The 20916-nt window shown below is 43.9% G+C and overlaps 1 protein-coding gene across 2 annotated transcripts; it reads left to right on the forward strand.

Moving 5' to 3' along the window:
- Window positions 1–1099: 1099 nt before the first annotated feature.
- LOC106021399 (sodium-dependent glucose transporter 1A) lies at window positions 1100–17674 on the forward strand. Of its 2 annotated transcripts, none has more exons than XM_040758290.1 (4): window positions 1100–1388; window positions 12254–12422; window positions 13424–13540; window positions 16423–17674. In XM_040758290.1, the coding sequence occupies exons 2-4, from the start codon at window positions 12257–12259 to the stop codon at window positions 17415–17417; spliced, it is 1278 nt and encodes a 425-aa protein (XP_040614224.1). In that variant the 5' UTR covers window positions 1100–1388; window positions 12254–12256; the 3' UTR covers window positions 17418–17674. The 2 variants fall into 2 exon arrangements, with proteins under 2 accessions (XP_040614224.1, XP_040614223.1); XM_040758289.1 differs by having other exon boundaries at window positions 1245–1643.
- Window positions 17675–20916: the final 3242 nt, after the last annotated feature.

A 20916-nucleotide genomic window follows, 5' to 3' on the forward strand; every position in this document is an offset into this window, starting at 1 on the left:
CTTTTCCCCCTGAAAATTGTTTTATCCTGATGAGGGCCAGTAATAATTTGCTGTAGTTTTTCTTTTCCTAATTTTATCAACGGCTTGCATGGTCAACATAATCTGGTATGTAAATACCTATCAGTTTAAATGACATAACAGATTACAAATTTTTACACTTCTTTAGTGTCATTAAACATAAATAATGACTTGTTCTGTCTTTAGGATTCAATAAATAATAAGCAACAGTTGACAAGAGTCAGCAACTGGGTAATTACAGGCATAAAAGTTTTTGTTGTTGTTTAACAAAAACAAAAATCCTTCCAGCTTGGATCTTATCAAAGACTGTTTTCTCAGTGTAAGTAACCAGTGATGTAGAGATCGAGGAGGTTTTCAAATGATAGAACATATTTTAGATAGATTAGTAACACATCACATTGTTGGCTTGAGTGAAGCAAATGGAAAAAAGCTGCCTCCCACTCCATAATGGTACAGCCTCCCTCAGCCGATATGACTATACCCAGCAACCATGGCAATCGGTGCCAGGCTCCAATCATTTGCGGGAATTCGGGCTGGTGTGCATTTGAAACCCCATTTTTGAACCCATACATGTGCCTTGAGATATTCGGCTGTTGATGAGGTCAGTGATTGCTGACTGACCTTGGGTGAGCCCTCTACACCTGGATCCTCTCTGGACCAGCTATGGTGACAGCGGAGGTTTGGAGTTTGGTGAGGATCGCTGTGGCTCCTAGAGTCTGTTCCAGAGCTTCACTAAGTGTCTGTAGCCTGAAAACTGAAAAACAGACTAGGAGAGCTCAGGAGTGGACACAAGACAGGGATGGGACTTGTAAGGACAGCCTCCCCTCCCATGCCTGCCAGTTCACTCAAGCTAAGCCTCACAAGCCCCTGTTGCCAGGTTGCAGCAGCAGCTCAAACTCACGCGGAGTTCGGTTTCCTAGGCAACTACCATGATTTCCAGTCTGACTCTCGCTCTTGGTTGGCCAGACGCCTGCTTCCATCACGGGAACACGGTGGATTCTGCAAGATGGAGAGTGAAGGTTCTCAGTGGCCAGCTGCGGCCAGGGTCGAAGTCCAGCCGCCTGAGGTCCTGAGTCCGGACGGTCCCTGCGGGAAGGTGGTGCCAGGAGGGACCTTGGAGCCTGGAGAAGCGGGAGCACAGAGCCCCGAGAGTCCGTCCGCCGCCGCGAGAGCTCGCCACAGCTGCCGACCTGGAGCTGGACGTGAAGACCGGGAGCGCGGGGCCCGCGGCTGCTGCACAGCGGCTCCACCTGACGGAGACCCCGGCGGAGAGCGAGCTGGCCTCGGGGACCTCCCGGAGGAGTGGCCGGGCCAGGAGCACGCTGCGCTGGTTCTCCACCGCGGTCCTGTATGCAGCCTTCCTGGGGCTGGTGAGAGCTGAGGCTGTACCCCTCCCAGAGTGGGGTGCGAGCCTCCTGCAGGGGATCTGCTCTTTCCCCTGGACTCACCTTTCCTGTCTCATGTTGTGTGACCTTGGGCACTTTAGTTTCATCCACTAATACAGTTTTAATCATGAAGGGCCACTGTCAAGAACGCGGTTGATTTTGTCTAACAAGTTTTCACCACACAGTCTGTCTTCTTAGGGTCCCTCAGAGAACTGGGGAGACTGAAAAGAGGTTGCCAAGGTCTGTAGCCACTGCTCTCTGCTCCTTAATTATTATACAAAAAAAATCTACTTTGGGGAGAATTTTCTCTTTCTGGTGGCTTGACTAAAATACACACAGGTTGATTTTGCAGACAGCGAAGTAATGGCAAGGGGCGGGGTGGGGGGATCATTTTTCTGGGCTATACAGCTGGTAAAGCTGCAGAGCGGAGAACGCCTCTTACTCTGCCCACGACCCTCTTCAAATCAACGCCTCCATTGCATAAATGATTTTCACAGAGCAAGGAGCAAGGCTAGAGTGCTTTTGGCAAACCTTTGAGCTGTGCATTTAATTCAGTATTTGTGGCAAACTTCTCCCCTCTCCATTGCTTCGTGATTGTGATCCGGGGGAGTTGGGAGAGCGAGTCCTCTGAGCCACAGTCATTTCTTAGGTTGTACTGATGGCTCTGGAGAAGGAAATCGCTGCATGTGCTTACTGAGCACTCACTGGGCGGGTCCTGAGTCCTTGGAGACAGGAAGTTCCCCTTTCTAGTATGAGCTGCTTGCTGTGCACCTGGGCTCACGCTGGTCCCTAGTCCTTGACGAATCCCGCCTGTGTAAGGCACACACTTGCCTGTGGAGCAGAGAGGTGCATTTAGAATCAATAGCTCTTGAAATGTTGTTCGGGATATTTGATCATACTGTGACACTACAGGCTCTTAATATAGTTGACCTTGAATCATAAGGCAGAGTCAATGACCAGAATAGCTATAGAGATTTTGGAGGACTCAGGATACGGTTTGATAGAGAGGCACAGGCAAGTGTAGGGAAGGGACTTAGAGGGAATCTGGGGCCCTTTTTGATCTGGGAAGTGTGGAGAGAGAGGGTCAGCTGTTTGTTCCTCTGCTGCGTTTTTGATCTACCAGGTTTTTAACCCCAGTATCTGACTCCTGAGCTTTTATTAATAATAGAACCATTTAGATAAATGCTTCAAAATGTAAATGAATTGGAGACTTTATTTAAGAGTCCAAGGAATGTCTTCTAAAGGCCATCTTGTTAGCCTTTAGGTCTTGCTATACCCTCTAAAAAGAAGAGCCTGGAAACATCCATTGCACTTTCTTTATACAAAGTAAAGTTGCAGGAACATCTGTGTCAGTATCTATAGGCGGAACAAAATGTCACATGTAGAACAAAATGCCACGTGTAGGAGGAGCATTTTTATTGTAGCTCATTTACCACCTTGGCCCATTTCTGGGCATTGGCAGTGTAGCGCCTGGGCTACAGCACTTCTCAAGGATTCAGGCAAGGGCCCGAGGAGAGTTGGTTCAATGTACCAGGGAGTCAGTATGATGGTCACTAGGAGGATAGTGCCAAGAAACTGAAATGGATCAAGATAAAACAATAAAATTCATGCAGTAGATGCCCAGTAAAATTAGACTCCCATTGGTCTTGCTTGCAGGATGGTTATCAAGGCCCATAGTTAGCTGTTAGGTCGCCTGATGTAGCCAGGTGGTGGTGGCCCACACCTTTAATCCCAGCACTTAAGAGGGAGAGGCAGGGGGATCTCTGAGTTGGAGGCCAGATTGGTCTACAGAGTGAGTTCCAGGACAGTCAGGGCTACACAGAGAAACCCTGTCATGGGCGCGGGTGGGAGGTGGGGGTAGGGGTAGGGTGGAGGGTGTGGGTAGGGATAGGGAGGGGTGGGATTGGGGTGGCTGCTTGATGTAAAGAAGTGTCCAGGTTTGGCGAGGTGGTACGCACCTGTAATCCCAGCATTTTGAGAGTGAGGCAGAAGGATCATGGATTTAGGGTCATCCTCAGCTACATGTCAAGTTTGAGGCTAGCATGAGCTACATGGGGTTCGACCTCAAAAACGAAACAAAAATCTTCTGTTTTCCTGAAGAAAATTACTAATTCTGTAAGTTCCACAGACAGCACAGCCCCAACAACATTGAATTTAATCTGAAGTCCTACATGCATTGGGGTTAAGGACTGGCCTGAAGCATGGCAGAGGATGCCTGTAGTCTGAAGTCCACAATAAGACACAAAACCAAAAAGAGTATAAATGCTTCAAAAAGAAAAAGAGCTTTAAAAACTTTTGACAGCAGACTAAAAATCAGCACTTAAGTTTTACCAAATTTCAACACTATTGTGGTTTCATCTAATTAAACTTTCAAAACACTGTGAATTAATTGTGCATGCCCTCACTGTTGTCACTCCCCGTCACCACCAAGTTTGCCCAACACTTTGAAATGGATACACAATTAAAACCTTTAAAAATTCCAAATGTACTCTACATATTACACTTTTCTTATGGGCTGCGCTAGTATCTTTTATGGCAAGATTCCAAAACTACTGTATAAATGCATGGTAAAATCAATAACTTGCTGCTGTGGAGATGAAGAGTGCAGAACTCTTGCTGGGGCCACAGTTGGTTTCCCAGCATCCAGGTCAGGCTGTTGGCAAGGACCACTAACTCCAGCTGTGGAGCCTGATGCCTTCGTCCCTTTAGGCACGTGCGCACCTCCCCTCCACAGCACACACATTCACATAATTAAGAAAACAAATATTTTGTTAAAAATTGACAGGCACTGGATTGACTCCCTGAAATTAAGACTGTTACAAAAATCTCTCGGGTTTTTAAGATTGGAATGTGTAATTTTAAGTTTATTTTCCAGAGGGAGAAAAATTTCTTCTCTTTTAAAGGTTTATTTATTTTTATTTTTATATGCATTGGTGTTTTGCCTGCCTGCATGCATGTGGGAAGGTGTCAGATCCCCTGGAACTGGAGTTACAGACAGTTGTGAGCTGCCATATGGGTACTGGGAATTGAGCTCAGGTCCTTTAGAAGAGCAGACAGTGCTCTTAACTGCTGAGTCATCTCTCCAACCCCAAGAAAAACTTCTTACAAATTGACTTCTTTTGTCATTTTGTGATCCCCTGATGACCAAAGTCTAAACAAATTATGTTTCCGTTTTCTGTCTTAATAAAAAGCTAAAATAAAATTCCTTTCTTCCCCCTCTCTACCCCTCCTCCCTCCTCTTTTTGAAAAATCTCTGTCCCAGGCTGATCCTGAATTCATTCTGTAGTTGATAATGGCCTTGAACTCCTGATCCTCCAGACATCTCCTCCAAGGTGCTGGGATAATAGGTATGTGCCAACATGTTCAGTTTCTGAAGTACTGTGGATGAACCCAGGGTTTTACAAAGCTAGGCAAGTACTCTACAAACTTTGCTAAAACTTCCAAACCAAGAACTAACACACTAACCAAAAACTATTAACTTTGAAGTGCAGATCTTGCAAGCCTACTGAAAAGCATGACAAGTAAGCTAGTCACTGAAATTCTACTATGGATGAATACATTGCTGAAATCTGTGCAATGTTTTCTTTCCAACTGATTTATATGACACCACCTTTGGGTCATTTTAAGATTGGCCATGGAGTTCTGACTTCCATTTGGACTCCATTTCTCGGTTTTGGCTTCAGCATCTGCTTCTTCCACTGTTCTCGTGCTCTGCAAACCCCCAAGTATTTCCAAAAATCTCCAAACTATCAGAATTTCTCTGAAGCGCTGTCTGGCATCCTACTGCTGACGCACACTCTGGGTGTAGGAAGCTAAGCGGTTGTGAAAGGAGAACACAGTAGGCAAAGACCTGCCCCTCAGTACTATTCACGCTCCTCCATGCTGAGGCCTGCTGAGGCCATGCTGAGGCCTGCACATGCTGGAGCAAAGGTCTAAGGATGCTACACTAACAAGCAACAGCCCATTGGTTCTGAGAGATACGGTCTGCATCCCCAGTATGACTCATCCTTCAGGAAAACCCAAGCGAAGGGCACCCAAAATTCTAGATTTTAGGATACAGGTTACAAATTATTTTGTGTGTGTGTTAGCACCATGGTGTGCTCATGGAGGCCAGAGGACATCTTGAGGGAGTCCATTCATGCCTTCCACTATGTAGGCCCCAGGGACTAAATTGAGGTTCCTATTGAGCCATCTCTTTGATTCAGAAAAATCTAGACATAGCATCAGAAATCTCTTGTATGAGAGTAGACTCCAAACACCTTTAATTTACATGGAAAAGCTCACAGATAAGAGTCATCAACACAGGGCCATGTCTTCTGTATTCTCACATACAGCCGGACTGCCCCAGTGGCCATCACTTGCCTTAACTTGAGACATGCACTTAATGATTGAACAGCATTTGTTGGGTGAGATGTAACTTTTGATCTTCTTCTTCTTGCACAAACATTAAAGTGTTTGGCACCTTCAACAGCTCCTACACCCCAATTCCATTGCAAGCAGTGAATTGTAGAAAGTTCTCGGCAGCAGAACACAGCTCACCATTATGAAAAAGCCTCAGTATCATGCAGGCTGGGTATGGACACAGGCTCAGCAGTCAGAGAAAGACTCCCAGGAACCACATCAGCTCCTGGCTGCTCTCTGCTGGTGGTGACCAAGGAGGCTCCATTTTCTCAGGTTGTCTGGTAACAGGAGCCACATGATTTTAGACAACTCAAAAGCCTTGATACATCAGGCTTGGCATCCACATCGCTGGATGCTTGCAGATCAAGTGCTGGCTGGTCCTGTGAACAATCACATGGTCCTTCCTTTCCCCAGGGAAGTTCCCTTAATGTGTGCAAAGCATGTCTGGAGAAACAGCAGTATTGTCATGTTCTGCTGGGGTTGAAACCTGAACCTCCAGCCTCTTCCCCCTGAGCTGCACCAGCCCCTGGGGCGTCTTTCGATTGGAGCCTCACTGTGCAGCAGCAGCAGCTGAGGGAAGGGGCTGTGTGGAGCAGTGTTCTCTTCATCTCCACACCCAGCCCCAACATGGAGGGAGGAGTCCACAGCACTAACGTTGCTCACTAATTTATGGAAATACCAATCCTCCCACTCATCTTTCAGAGGGGCTTCTCATGCCCTTGAAGCTCTGGAGCGTCTGATTGGCTGTAAGATTCCTCCTTCCCCTAACTTTAAGTGTTCATCACAAATGCCATATAACCAGCACCCCAAAGCTACAGAGCCCAAACTCCCAGGAACCCGGTTAGAAACTTCTTCCCTCAAAACTAACTTCTCTCTTACTAACGCAGGGCAGGTGCTAAGTGTACATATTGATGGCTTTGGCCTCTCATTATCAGAAGGTTTCAGACATTTCAAAGAATCCTATAAAAAGTCAGGAAATAACAGATCAAACAGTATGATCCAATCAGGAGAGGCTGAAGGTGGCCGAGACTCTCCACAGACTGGGAATGCGTCCTTGGAAGGAGAGTCTGAGCAGATGCCGGTAGATTTGCTCAGCCATCAGGAAGTTTATAGATCTAACCATGTCTGGGGGGATGCATTTTGTGATCCTTTTTGGCACACAATAGGGGTATAGACGTTCAGTGGAAATGGACCTTACTGTGTCTAATTGACACGAGTGAGATTTCGTTTTATACTCACAGGTAATTCAGTTTGTGGGAGTGCACATGCAGATACCATTTGCAAATAACACTCCAGTTTCCTACTTCTCATTGAATTTTTATTTTGTGTATGAGTGTTTGCCTGCTTGTATATATGTGCACCACAATCATGCTAGATGCCCATGGAGACCAGTAGAACTGGACTTACAGACCATTGTGAGTCATGTGGGTGCCGGGACTCCTGTCCAGGTCCCCTTCAGAGCAGCAGGTGCTCTTAACTGCCAAGGCCACTCTCCAGCCCCACGTTTTCTATTTTTGAAGGTACTAGGTTATTTGTTGAGAAGATCGTGTTGTCGTTCCATCGAGTGTAGGAAGCAAGGAGCAGAGCTCTCTAGCATGTCAAGGAGAGCTTTCCACCCCTTTGCAGTGTGATGAGGATTCCCTGGAAATGTGGAACACCATGGCGATAGTGATATTGTCTCCTGATGTGGGAGCCCCTAGCTCCCAACCCCAGCATCGCTCTGGTTTCTGGCTATAACTTTTGCTGTGTCCACATTATGGGACCAGATATTTCCCTCAAAGGAAAGGGAGAGACTGGGACACCAGGTATTAGAGGGAAAGGAAAATGATGTGGCTTTTGCAATGACAGAGAAGATCTGTCCATGATCTTAGTGAAGTGACCCATAATGATATTGGTGTCTGTTTTCTGGAGAAATGTCCCTGACCAGCTTTTCCTTATGGTCTCCAGCACAGGCACAATTTGAGCAGACAGGCGCAGTCCCTTCCAGTAAGACACAAAGATACAGGACTGGCAGCCCGTACATTTTGTTGCAGAGAAGGAAAAAAAAACCCTGGGATTATTCGAGTTTCTCTCAGTAGGGATGCAACTGGTTTTTTTTTAAAAGACCATTTATTTCTCATGCATGTGTTTATGTTCGTCATGTGTGTGCAGGTGCCATGATATCCTGAAGAAGGTGTCAGATCTCTGGGAACTGGAGTTACAGGAAACAATGAGCCATCTTGTGTGGGCGCTGGGAATTGAACCTAGGTCCTCTGCAAGGGCAGCAAGCACTTGACCTCTAAGTATTTCCAGTCTTGAAGTGAGTTTTCACAAGGGCTTTGTCTATGATCTCCAATGGGAGCAGATACAGTTGCCATCAATTAGGAATTGCCAGGACTGAGGCCACGGAGCTAGTTCATGAGTGTGCCCCAATGCCACTGTGCAGTGAAACAGGCATGGCTGTTGCTGGAGAGTTCTCTGTGAAGTCTCCATGAGGAGAGCGCCTTTTCCTTTTCAGGCAGGGTTTCACTTAGCCCAGGTTGGCTCCCATTCATTGTGTAGCCAACAATGACTTTCAATTTTTGATCTCCTAGCTCCACCTCCCAAATGCTCAGATCCTAGGACTGTATCATCACACCTAGTTTATGGAAATTAAATTTTATAATAGTCAAAGTTGCAATAAGAGCCTTTATGTATGGGAAAATATTGTACTGGAAATTACCTTCTGTGGGTGTCAAGTGAGCAAATCCATCCACAAGGGTTTAAAACTGAGGGAAGGGGTTGTGTGGAGCAGTGTTCTCTTATCACTTATGGCTCTTATTGTCTCAACCAAAACTAAGGGTTTGGAAAGCCAAGCTTTGCTTAGGAGTCAACTTTCATATCCATCCCTGATGCTTGGTTATGCTTGGTCATGTTTGGGTCATTTGCAAGCTTCAAAGACTCAGCGAGTGCCAGGCAGACATCCAAGCTGCCCTGAACCATGCTTCACAATGGATTTCCATCCCCTTAAACACCTTAAACACCAGTTTTGCTTTTCCACTCAGGTGCCTAAAATTGTTCATCAAATAGATTATGGTGGGTTATTAGACTTGGATCAATCTTGGGGAGGTCATTCAAACCACATAGTTTAATCATTTCACCACTGGCTACTTAGCATGAAAATCTGCCAAGTCATTTCCTTGGTGCTTAGTTCTTATTGTGCTTGCTGCTGGGTTAAACATCAGCTTGCTGTTTATGAACCACTGGTTTCTTCTGTAGAGGTCTGAAAATTCCTCCTACTCAGGTCAACAGAATCATCTTAAAGTCACAGAACCCTGTACTTGACAGAGTCTCTGCCATGCATGTTCTTGAAGACCCCTGTCCCAAACCATTAACTGTAAGAGACAAGACTTAGAGTGGCCATGGTCAAAGCCCTGATAGGCGACAAAACAGTGATGCATTTGGTAAGGAAAGTTGTTCGTGTTCATGACCTACAACTCTTATGAGGTGGGTCTTGTTGTGTTGCCCATGTTGACCAAACCTCGTGGTCTGGATTGATCCTCCTGCCAGCCTCCTGGTTAGCTAGGACTACACAGGCTGGCCCACTCTGTCTGAGTGTTGCATATAACCCTTACATATGTTAGGAGTATGACTGATGTTGTTCTACTAGGACTAATATTTTTATGAATGTTATATAATTTCTGAGACACATTAACAATAACATATCCCTATAAAATAACTGGAAATTACATCATTACATGCTTTTCAGCTATGTTTCCTATGTAATTTAATATAAGCCCAATTAATTTAATTTGTCTGCTTTTATACATAGAATAATCTTTTCGAGATATTCCAAGGATCCATTGGGAGAAACCTGCAAATTATTTAACTCACGGTCAAGAAAGATATTTGGGTCTGGTGAAGTAGCTCCGTAGTTAAGAGCACTACCTGCTTTTCCATAAGACCTGGGTTTGATTTCAGTATCCACATGGCAGCTCTTATGTGATACATGTTACATGTCAGAGTTACATGCCTGTAGCTCCAGTTCCAGGTGATCAAAAACTGTCTTCTGGCCTCTGCCAGCACCAGGCATGGATGTGGTATACTCACATATGCAGCCAAGACACCCATGCACTTAAAATTTAACAGAAACTAATTTTACTCTGATTTGATTTGGGGAACTCCAGCAAAATTTCAAAGGTTTAAAACACTTATTCGAGGTCATATCAGGTAAAAACTGTCCCTTTTCAACCCAAGTGAACTTAGCACTTCACAGGCAAATGCAAACCTCCCACTGTTGCCTTAACTTAGGTCTTTTACAGAGGACTGGGGTTCTTCATGTGAACTATAGCTTAACAGGTAAAGTGTGAAGCACAGTAAAAATGGGGATCCATGTTTTCTAGGCCAAGCACCCCAAGTTTAAAGTAAGATCCTCCACAGTATCCAGCCCTGCTGACAAGGGAAAGGAGGCTGTACTGCTTAGAACTAATGTGCTAATATTCAAAAGGAGCAAAAGGACAGCCAGCATGCTAAGGAAACCTCATCGTTTTAACAGCAAGAATGCAACTGTAGTATTGCAGTGAACCTTAGACACTAATGCTTACATTTTAGGAAAACTTGAAGGACTTCCCTTCTAATCTCAGCAAACATGGTCACATGTCCACAACGCAGGTGACCTGACACCTGGAGTTGGCTGCAGAGGGCTCAGCAAAGCTGCACCCGGATGAGGGAGTCAGAAAGGCTTCCCACAGTAGGCAGGACTGACATAGGAGCAATACAAATTACCTAAGATATCTAAAGACAAGCAAGCAGCATATACAGAATATGTGTGTAAATGCTTACTCTGGCGTGTTGTATAACCATGGAAATTGTTTAGAAAAGCACATCACCTAATGTCAAACCATCCAGTGAGAATTGGTGATTGTCAGAAGTAGTTCATGGAAAACACAAGCAAGCACATTTTTGTAGCCTGACTACAGGTGTGTGACTTCCTTAGCAAAAGTACCCCTTATATCTTACTAAGCAAAACTGTTTTTACACACACACACACACACACACACACACACACAAATCATGTACAAGTCATTATAGTGATTTTCCTTCAAATATATCTGTAGGCAGAATTTTCTGTACCACCAGCCAGCTCCCAGATAACCACCCAGATAGTTATTACTAATTATAAATGCTCAGCTTATAGCTTTGACTTGTTGCTAAATAAATCTTACAATTTAAATTAACCCATATTTCTTATCTATGTTATACCATGTGACTCAGTACCTTTCTCAGTATGACATGTCCATCTTGCTTCTCTTTGAGTTTCCTGGTGACTCAGCCCTTCTCCATCCCAGCATCCTCTCTTCCTGGAAATTCTATTAGCCATTTAGCTTTTTATTAAAACAATGCAAATGACACATATTCACAGTGTTCAAAAAGATTATTCCACAGCAAATATTTTATTTCATTGATTTTTTTTGAGACAGTGTTTCTCTGAATAGCCTTGGCTGTCCTGGAACTTGCTCTGTAGACCAGGCTGGCCTCAAACTCAGAGACCTACTTGCTGCTCCTGAGTGCTGGGATTAAAGATATGTAGCACCACTACCTGGCAAAATATTTTGATATACTTCATCCCATTGTTTTTACCTTTTCCTAGTTTGGAAATATATACACAGAAAAATGTGTGGACTATGTAATTAATAAGCAGAAAGGAAAATCCAACATTCATTCTCTAGTATAGATACTGCTTGTATCAAAAGCTCTTTCTCATAAGCTTATCCCTCCCAGAATTCCACAGTGTTGAATCCTCACTCTATGGCCAACGTTTCCACTTGTAGAGAGTGCAGGTTGACTTTGTGTGATTATTGAAATATGTGTCCTTGTATTTAAAATCCCAAAGTTACAGAAAAGCAGCCAGGCAGTAGAATGAACTTTATCACACTCCTTACCTAGATTGACAAGTTCAGTATTTTACTATGTTTTCCTTGAATCTTAATCTCCATATATGCGTATATGACATGTATGTACATGTACATGAGTGTGGGTATATTTGCCGAACCATTAAAATCAATGTGAAATGCTGGTTTTGGAAAGAAAATATGCAAAACCATTTCACAGCTAAGGCTTTCTTAAGGGAAAGAACTGAAAACAAAAAACAAAAAAATTACATAATTTTTACACTAGGAATGGAGGTCTATGCCTCTAAGCCCAGTGCTTCGTTGGGGGAGGGTGCAGGAGGAACAGGAGTTCAAGGCCATTCTTGGCTACATGCTATATGATGTAAAAATTGCAGGCTGCACGTAGGTAACACCCAGGGGATCACACTGTTCTCTCGATGATTGTATTACCATTGTAGATTTCTCTGAACTGAAGGTCTTAAAGAATCCACTCTTACATTGCCCCCCCACCCTTCTGTGGTGCAAAGTAATGTGTTACCACTCTTTTTATACATTGATTAACTACTGTAAATAAAACACTTTTGTCTTTTTAAATTTTAGGGAATGAGTGTTGCTATACTGGGACCCACATTTCAAGACCTGGCAGAGAACGTGAACAGAAATATCAGCAGCCTGTCTCTTATATTTGTGGGCCGTGCCTCTGGGGTATTGTGTGGCACCATGATTGGTGGGGTTCTCTTTGACCACATGAATCAGTACTTTCTCTTGGGTGAGTAAACACCAGCCTTTGCTGTTCTCTGCCTGTCCTGACTTTACACCTTAGTTCTCACGTGGCAAGCACAGGCTGCAGAATGCTTGACAACAGAAGTGGACAGAGCTCAGGTGTCTTCCCTGGCAACCGGGCTTCTAGACCCCCTGCCCTTACCTTGGCAGCTGGAAGGAGTCTGTGCTGAACCCTCTGGAAACATAACTGGCCCTTGGGAGTGAGTGTTGGCAACCCTGGAATGCTGACCTTTCCTGTAATGTGGGCTCTGCTCTAAAACCACTTGACCAGGAAGCTTTGCTTATGGGGGGTAGGCGGGTCTTCTGGGGCCATAGGGGTCAGAATGAGTTCCTGGAACCTGGACAGGCTCTGTGGATTTGGGATTGAACATAAAGGGACAGGGGACTGTGAGTGAAATGATATAGACCGTGCTTTTGTCCCAGTTTCCCATTAAATTGACACAGTTAAGGAAAATTTAGATGAATGTTACAAGACACAAAGAAAGGAAAATAAGTTATTGCTGATGGTTAACTACCTGTCCCTTCATCTGTTTCCCCAAACTAATTAATTTAGCAGCATTTAAGCAGGAACTATATACTGGAAGCATTGTTAGGGTACATCTAAAAATTCTCCCAGTTTCTTAAATGTGTGACAGTAAATAATTTCTGGCATGTCTTCTATGCTATAAAACTCTGCTGTATAATTTATTATGATTACTAATGGTACCATAAACCTGTTTGGGTCATAAGTTACAAAAGCCTCACAGAATTTACATTATTTTACATAACCACTGTAGAAGTTGTAACTCTCATTGTTAATTCAATCTTATTTTTCGTCTTCTTATAGGTTTGATGATCCTGAGGGATACAGTTTTCATAGCTTATTTTCATTCTTAATGTTAAAGCTTATTTTTGCAGTGGGGACTCGTACATGCTAGACACGCAAGCATTCTACTGCTGAGCTATGTTCCCAGCTCCTACAGCTGAAGTTTTTACTTTTCTCCCCAGGGATGTCAATGGTGGCAACGACAGTGGGCCTTTATCTCATCCCTTTCTGCAAGACAGAAGTCTTATTGATCATTACCATGTCTGTCTTTGGGGCTGCCATTGGTGCCGTGGATACAGGTGTGTGAAGACAACAGTGTCAGCTCCAGGGGCGGGAACTCCACTAGAAAAGTACAGTAGATGATATCAACTGTCCCTTGAATACTTTTAAAATGATGTAGATGTACATGAGTGACCCCATGACAACAGAAGTGAACAGTGCTCATTCAGACAGAACACCCTTGTAGCTGCTGCACTTGGTGCTGGTTTGGGCGTTTTTGAACAGCCAGCTACACAGGTAGACTTCACGGCTTTGTTCTATGGGAGACGGATTTGCAGGAGCTACCCTGAGAAAGGCCACCTGTAGTTGCGGTGTGGGTGAAATGGACTTGTGTTTGGGGTTAAATTTTACCATTGCAAATAAGAGGAGTTGATGGTTTTAAACAAGCACAGGGCCATAATTTGTCTAAGAAAACATAGAAGCAGACATACAGTTATATATACTCCATTTTCTGAGCTAAGAGAAACTCTGTGCTGCTTTCTTTATTTCCTGCTAAATTTTCCTAGAGGTTCTAAATCTCCACAGGTATAGCTTTTCTGTTTGTCAGTGTCTATTTGAGAACTTACTAAGTACCACACATGATATGAACCTTCCTTCAATTTCTGCTCTCTAGCTCTCCCTTGATGTTCTTTTTCTTGTAGTATGTTCTTTCTTGTAGCGTGAATTTTAATTGTTCTTAATAATAAAAACTCAGAGTCAGATATTGGAGTTGAAGCTGAAGATCAGAGGAGCAGAGAGGCCAGCCACTATAGTTCTCACCTCTACCAATGCTCAGACAAAGGGGAGATGCTGTTCTCAGACTGCATCCCCAGACTTATGGGGGGAGGTCCTTCTGTATGCTGCAAATATGTGTTGCTTTTATTGATTGGTGAGTAAAGCCAATGGACATGTGGGATGTAGCTAGGTGGGGATTCTGAACAAAGACAGGGAAAAGAAAGACAACAGAGAGATGCCATGTAGTTACAAGGAATGTAGGACAGCCAGGCATTCTCCTGTATGCCAAGACCACATGGAGACACACAGATTAATAGAAATGGGTTAATAATTAAGAGAGAGCTAGCCAATAAAAAGCCTGATCCATCAGCCAGACGGTTTATAATATATCTGCTGCTGTGTGACGATTTGGGACTAAATGACTACATGGGGGGGGGGGGGACAGAAACTTCCATTGACATCAGACTGCTTAGATTGCCCTACTCCTCAGACTGCATGTCTCTCTTATCTCCTGCCACCTTATATTCCTCTCCTCCGCCATATGGCTCCTGTCTCCACCTCCTCAGTGCTGGGATTAAAGGTGTGTCACTCCAAGTGCTGGGATCACCTTTGTATGCACTCTGTTTCTCTTTTAGACTGGATCAATTTTGTGTAGCCCAGGGTGGACTTGAACTAACAGAGATCCATCTGCCTCTGTCTCCCATGTGTTGGGAATTAAAAGTGTGTGTCACCTTTAATTTCTATGGCTAACTACTGTGGTTGCTGGGATTAAAGTTGTGTATCACCACTTCCTGGTCTCTATGGCTAAACAAATATCACCAATATTAGTCTCATATAATATTACCTGATTACAGTTTTCCCTCACTCTGCTCCTCCAAGCCCTCCCTACCACCTTTCTCATCTAGATCTACTCCCTTTCTGTCTCTCACTAGAAAAGGACAAGCTCTTAGGGGATAATAATGAAATTAGTATAATGTAATATATGTTAAAAGAAAAACTTGTACATTGGACTTGGACAAAGCAACAAACAGAAGGAAAGGAGCCCAAGAGAAGGCACAGGAACAGAGCCCACTCCTTCACGTTCAGGAGTCCCATAAAGACACTGAACTGGGAGCCATAACGTCTATGAAAAGGACCTGTACATGCTGTCTCAGTCTCTCTGAGTTCATATGAGCTTTGCTCATGCTGATTTAGAGGGCCTTGTTTTCTTAGTTCCCTCTATCCCTCTGGCTCTTAGTCTTCCTGTGTCATCTTCAGCTGGGTTCCTTGAGCTCTGAGGGGAAGGATTTGATGGAGACATCATCTAGGGCTAAGTGTTCCAAGGTCAGTCAGTCAGTCGGTTTGTCTGTCTGTCAGTCTCTGTCTCTCTGTCTCTGTCAGTCTCTGTCTCTGTTTGTGTATGTGTGTGTGTGTGTGTGTGTGTGTGTGTGTGTGTGTTCGCTGTCTGTGGGTCTCTGTGTTTGTTCCAATCTACTGCAGGAAGATTCTGTGATGATGGCCAAGCGAGGCCCTGCTCTGCTTCATGCAATATTTTATAACTCAGGTTTCATTTGTTTGCAGAGTTACAAAGTAAAATTATGTGCTTATCCAAAGCAACTGGTTAAAATAAAATAGCCAATGACTTGTTGCTTAGGGTTTTCCCCTTGCCAGTGTTCAGACAGTGTTGTGTGGATTCAGAAAGATGTGCCAGTTTCCTGTAGCTGGAACGCCAGAGCCTAGAGCATTCAGGTTCCCGATGGAATGTTTTACATTTATTTCATCCACAGCGTTCAAGTGGTTGCAAGAAAGCTTTGTTATTTGGCCTCTATCTGATGATAAAACTTTTCCTACTCAACACAAATAGTTCAAACACATTCAATGAATAACTCTATGGTATTGCTCCCCGGTGTGGTGTCAGCACTGTTTATAGCAGCCCTCTGCTGGTGTTCCTGGATCCAGGATGGTAGTACTCCACCACCTTGTAGCATTCCATGTGTGAGTCTGAGATATTACATCACACAGTTTTCTGGTGTTCGTGGGTCAGGTCCTTAATCAGAGTCACTTGGGGCCAATGTTGGCTTACTAAAAATGTCACAGCATTTCTCCCATGTGACCCAGACTCAGCTTCTTTACATAGTAAGGACCTGTTGGGTTTTCCCTGCACTAACTGACAGTTTAACTTTAACCCTAACCCATGTTTCACTGGCAGGTGCAAACGTCCTCATCTTGGCTCTATGGGGTGACAAAGGAGCCCCACACATGCAGGCCTTGCACTTCAGTTTTGCCTTGGGTGCTGTCCTGGCTCCCCTGTTGGCTAAATTGGCCTGGGGAACATCAGCATCCACTCAGAACCACACAGCGCCTGGCTTTGACCCTCTAGTGTTGAACGGATCCTCCAAAGCTACCACAGACTCTCTGTTTGCAGTTCCTGAGAACATGAACCTGCTGTGGGCATATGCTTCCATTGGCACCTATATTTTAGTAGTTTCTCTCTTTCTGTTTGGTCTGTTTTGTATTAAACACTCAAGACAGAAAAAATCCACGGCATCTGCTCAGAGAGCTCGAAGAGCTAAATATCACAGGGCCCTGCTCTGTCTCCTCTTCATGTTCTTCTTCTTTTATGTTGGAGCCGAGGTGACATTCGGCTCTTACATATTCTCCTTCGCCACCACCCATGTTGGCATGGAAGAAAGTGAAGCAGCCGGCTTGAACTCCATCTTCTGGGGGACCTTTGCTGCCTGCAGGGGCCTGGCCATCTTCTTTGCAACAGTCCTAAAGCCTGGAACCATGATTGTGTTGAGTAACATTGGCAGCCTTGTCTCATCTTTCTTTCTGGTGCTTTTTGACAAGAGCCCTCTTTGTCTCTGGATCGCAACTTCTGTGTATGGAGCCTCGATGGCAACCACGTTTCCCAGTGGAGTTTCCTGGATTGAGCAGTACACCAGCATCAGCGGGAAATCTGCAGCATCCTTTGTAATTGGTGCTGCTCTAGGAGATATGGTGATGCCTGCAGTAATTGGAATTCTTCAAGGACACTACCCAGATCTACCAATCGTTCTGTACACCTGTCTGGGGTCGGCCATATTCACTGCTGTTTTATTTCCTGTGATGTATAAGTTAGCCACCTTACCCCTGGAACACCCACACAAAGGAAAAAGAAAACAAGAGGACCAGAAAGCTTTGTCCACTAGTTCTCGGCTATGAGCAAGAGACTAAATGGGAAGATACAAAACAGAAAGGGGTGAAATGGATTTTGAAGTAGTTGAAATGAGTGACCCAATGATACCATCTGTAAGGGGGTCATCTCAAGATGTTCTGCTAGAACCCACAGAAGTGTCCTTCTACTGTACCCTCTGCAGTTAATAAGGGCAAAACTCCTGAGACACTCGTGGACAAAAGGGACATATACTTAGAGATGATGAAATACTTAGTGACTTTGCTGAATAAAGAGTTCAATCAGCTGAAGAGGGAAGATTTTTCAATACCCACTGCAGTCAAGCTTTCTGGGTCTACTTATAGAGTGAGCTAGAAAATTGAAATCTTCTAAATTTTCAGTCTTCCATAAACTACCAAGTGGTCTCATACGTTAAGATCTTGCTAGGAGACTTGTTTTGACAGATGAATAAGTAGGTGATGTTTATGGTCCCTACCTTTCAGAGAATATGAAGAAGGCAGTTGGGGTTGGGAAGTTGCGAGCATTCCAACATAGATGGATTTGCTCAGCAATAATCACCCACCTGCACTCTGCCAAGTGTTCCAGAACGGTCTTTGTGAATGTATTCTGTAAGGGTCATATGTTTCCACCACCACTGCTGGGTTGGGTCACTGTGTGCCAGTGACAATGACTGATTTCAGGTTAAATCTGTACATCATGAAGTTTTTGCAAGATGTCTCCTAGAAATTAATGGATGCTTTTTAGCTCACTCATCATTGCAAATACTGAGTGAATCAAAGATAATGAAAAGCTTAACTGAGGATGTGATACAGTTGCCCTTTAATGTATTCAGTACTCAATATGCTTATGATACATTCTATTTTCAATGCAGAGTTGAATCCATCATAAGGTACACCCTCCATACTTTTGACACCTCTGAAATCAGGATGTACCTTACAGTCAATGATCATTTGTCATTGGGACAGAGTTACCCGACAGTGTTTTCTCTTATACATATATAAAATAATGATCCATCCAATAAAATAGGCCCCAGTGCAAGATTCTCTGTCATACTTCAGAGGTCTCAAACATCTGGAGTGTTTGCTTGAATGTTCAAGCCCAGTGTTTGAGACTCAAGGCAAACTTTCAGCCGTGAGCTTTTCTAAAGATTGAAAGAGACAGGCATGGTAGCTCATGGTGGCATGAGTTCCAGGCTAGCCTCAAATACAGTCAGACCCTGTCTTTAAGCAAAAGATGTGAATACTTCCAAACTACCATGGCAGGGCAGTCACATTAACATCTCCTCTAACAGAATAAAAATAATCAGACCACAAGACGAACCCACAAGGGAAGACACTAAATCCTTTAGCTCCATGCACAGCATAAGAGGTATGAGAAGGCAAGTTGGGGGCCCCTGTATCCTGGATTTGCTGTTTGTAAGACACATGGCAATTCTCTTTGGCTGGATCTGTTCACTGCCTATAGCTTGGTACCTTTGTCCTGGTCTTGGCAGTCTGCATTCCTGTGGAATATTTGATAGTTTTGCTTTCCTTCCTACAGCTTCATGTCATTGCCCTGTAAGAGAATATGTGTGAGCATTCTGATCCTTATACACATGCCCTGGCCTCCTGGGACTTCCTTTGAAATGCTGGTGGAAGCCCAGATAACCCATAACTCTTTTCTTCTGCATGCATGCAAAATCAGCATCCATTGATCTGCTGCCATGGTGAACTCTGCCTGAGTCTCCATGAAATCAGTATTCATGGATGTTGCTGAGGTCTACTGCCATGGTGAACTCATCCTGAATTCCCATGAAACCAGCATCCATGGATGCTGCTGAGGTCTGCTGTCATGGTGAACTATACCTGAGTCCCCATGGACCCAGACTGTACCAGCTTCTTGGTGTTTTGCTGGCTGAACATGGGATTTCTAGTTACTTTTCTGTTGCTGTGATAAAATGCCCAAGCAAAAGCAACTTATAAAATAGAGCATTTATTCAGGCTCATAGTTTGCGGGTTTAACCTGCCATGGCTGAAGAACAGAGCTTGAGGCAGCTGATCCTCCCATCTCCGTCTCTCTAGTGCTGTGATTACAGATGTGTCCCCAACACTGCTGCAATTACATGTGTGTCCTCAACACTGCTGCGATTACAGGTGTGTCCCCAACACCTGGCCTACAGATAATCTCTTCTTGGTCAATATGTGAGTGACTATATTCCCAGAATACCAATGCACATTGCCCTAAACAACTTGTTTTTGAGTCAAGCAGTTTTATGAAGACTTTACAGAACAAAACACAGTCATAAATCAAGGCATTTTTAAATACATTGCTGGGAATCCCAAGCAAGCAGGCTCAATACAGTCAGGAAATCTCTCTTAGAGGCATCATATACTATCCATGACCACCTGTGCTTCCGGGATTGTGGAAATGAACCATCTGTGAACTTAAGACATCCCCACATCTGATGGTCTGAAGGGGTTGGGGCAGACACATGCAGGGGAGGACAATGAAAGGAATAAGGGTCTCTGAGGTTGCAACATTCCAGTCTCCACCATCTTCCCAACCAATCAGCCTTCACCACACCTGAATGTGGCTTTTATTGTTTTGCTGAGTTTACACAGGTCACTCTGGGAAGTCACTTCTTGGACTATGAGGCCACGGGGCCAATTCAATTCAAGCCTCCAGGGAATTTCAGCACAGAACTTGGAATAGTAAACCCCAGAGAATACAGACAGACCTCCAATCACTGAGATAAACTTAATCTCACTCTCTATTCCATGTAATGGAAAAGTCCATTCAGTTTCATATGTTAGGTGTTAAAGGCAAGGCAATAATGGTAGTCTTTATGCCACCTCAAGCTAGATCTCCTTTTATAATAGACGAGTAAAGAAGATGGCCAGTGGTCCCCTGTATCCAGGCTTTTGAGGCATGAAGTCACCCATTCTCAACCTGTGGGCTGCAAACTCTTTGTAGGGGTCCCATGTCAGATATATACATTACAATTCATAAGTAGCAAAATTACAGCTACAAAGTAGCAACAAAACAATCTTAAGGTTGGGGGTCAGAACAACATGAGGAACTGTATTAAAGGGTCTTGGGGTCAGAAAGATAGGAGCTACTGCTCTAAGTGAAAAAGTCCAAACAACATCAGGAATGTCAAAAAGTCCCTGTCCTTATAGCCCTGGTTAGGCCAGAGTTTCTGCTGCTGTGACCACAGAAAGGGCTGGAAAAACAGGTGATCATATGGGAAAGAACCACCAGGCCTCTCCCAGTATGCTTCAAATTCAGCTTTCTGGGTGGTTTTCATCATTAGGGTTGGTGTTTTGTTTTTAAGAAAAAGAAAGAAGAAGGAACTATCAAGTTGAGAAAATATTTTTGGTTACAATAATAATAATCAAGAAAAATGAAATGCCTTTTATATCATCAAATAAGATTTTATTTCAAAGTAAAGGATTACTACAAAATGGAGACAGAGAGAAGTAAGGCCTGAAACAAAAAGAACAAAAATATCTATGATAGATATAATTTAAGAAAGGTGGTATAGTTATG

The sequence above is a fragment of the Mesocricetus auratus genome, unplaced genomic scaffold, assembly GCF_017639785.1.
Source record: "Mesocricetus auratus isolate SY011 unplaced genomic scaffold, BCM_Maur_2.0 Super-Scaffold_100018, whole genome shotgun sequence".
NCBI classification, from domain to species: domain Eukaryota; kingdom Metazoa; phylum Chordata; class Mammalia; order Rodentia; family Cricetidae; genus Mesocricetus; species Mesocricetus auratus.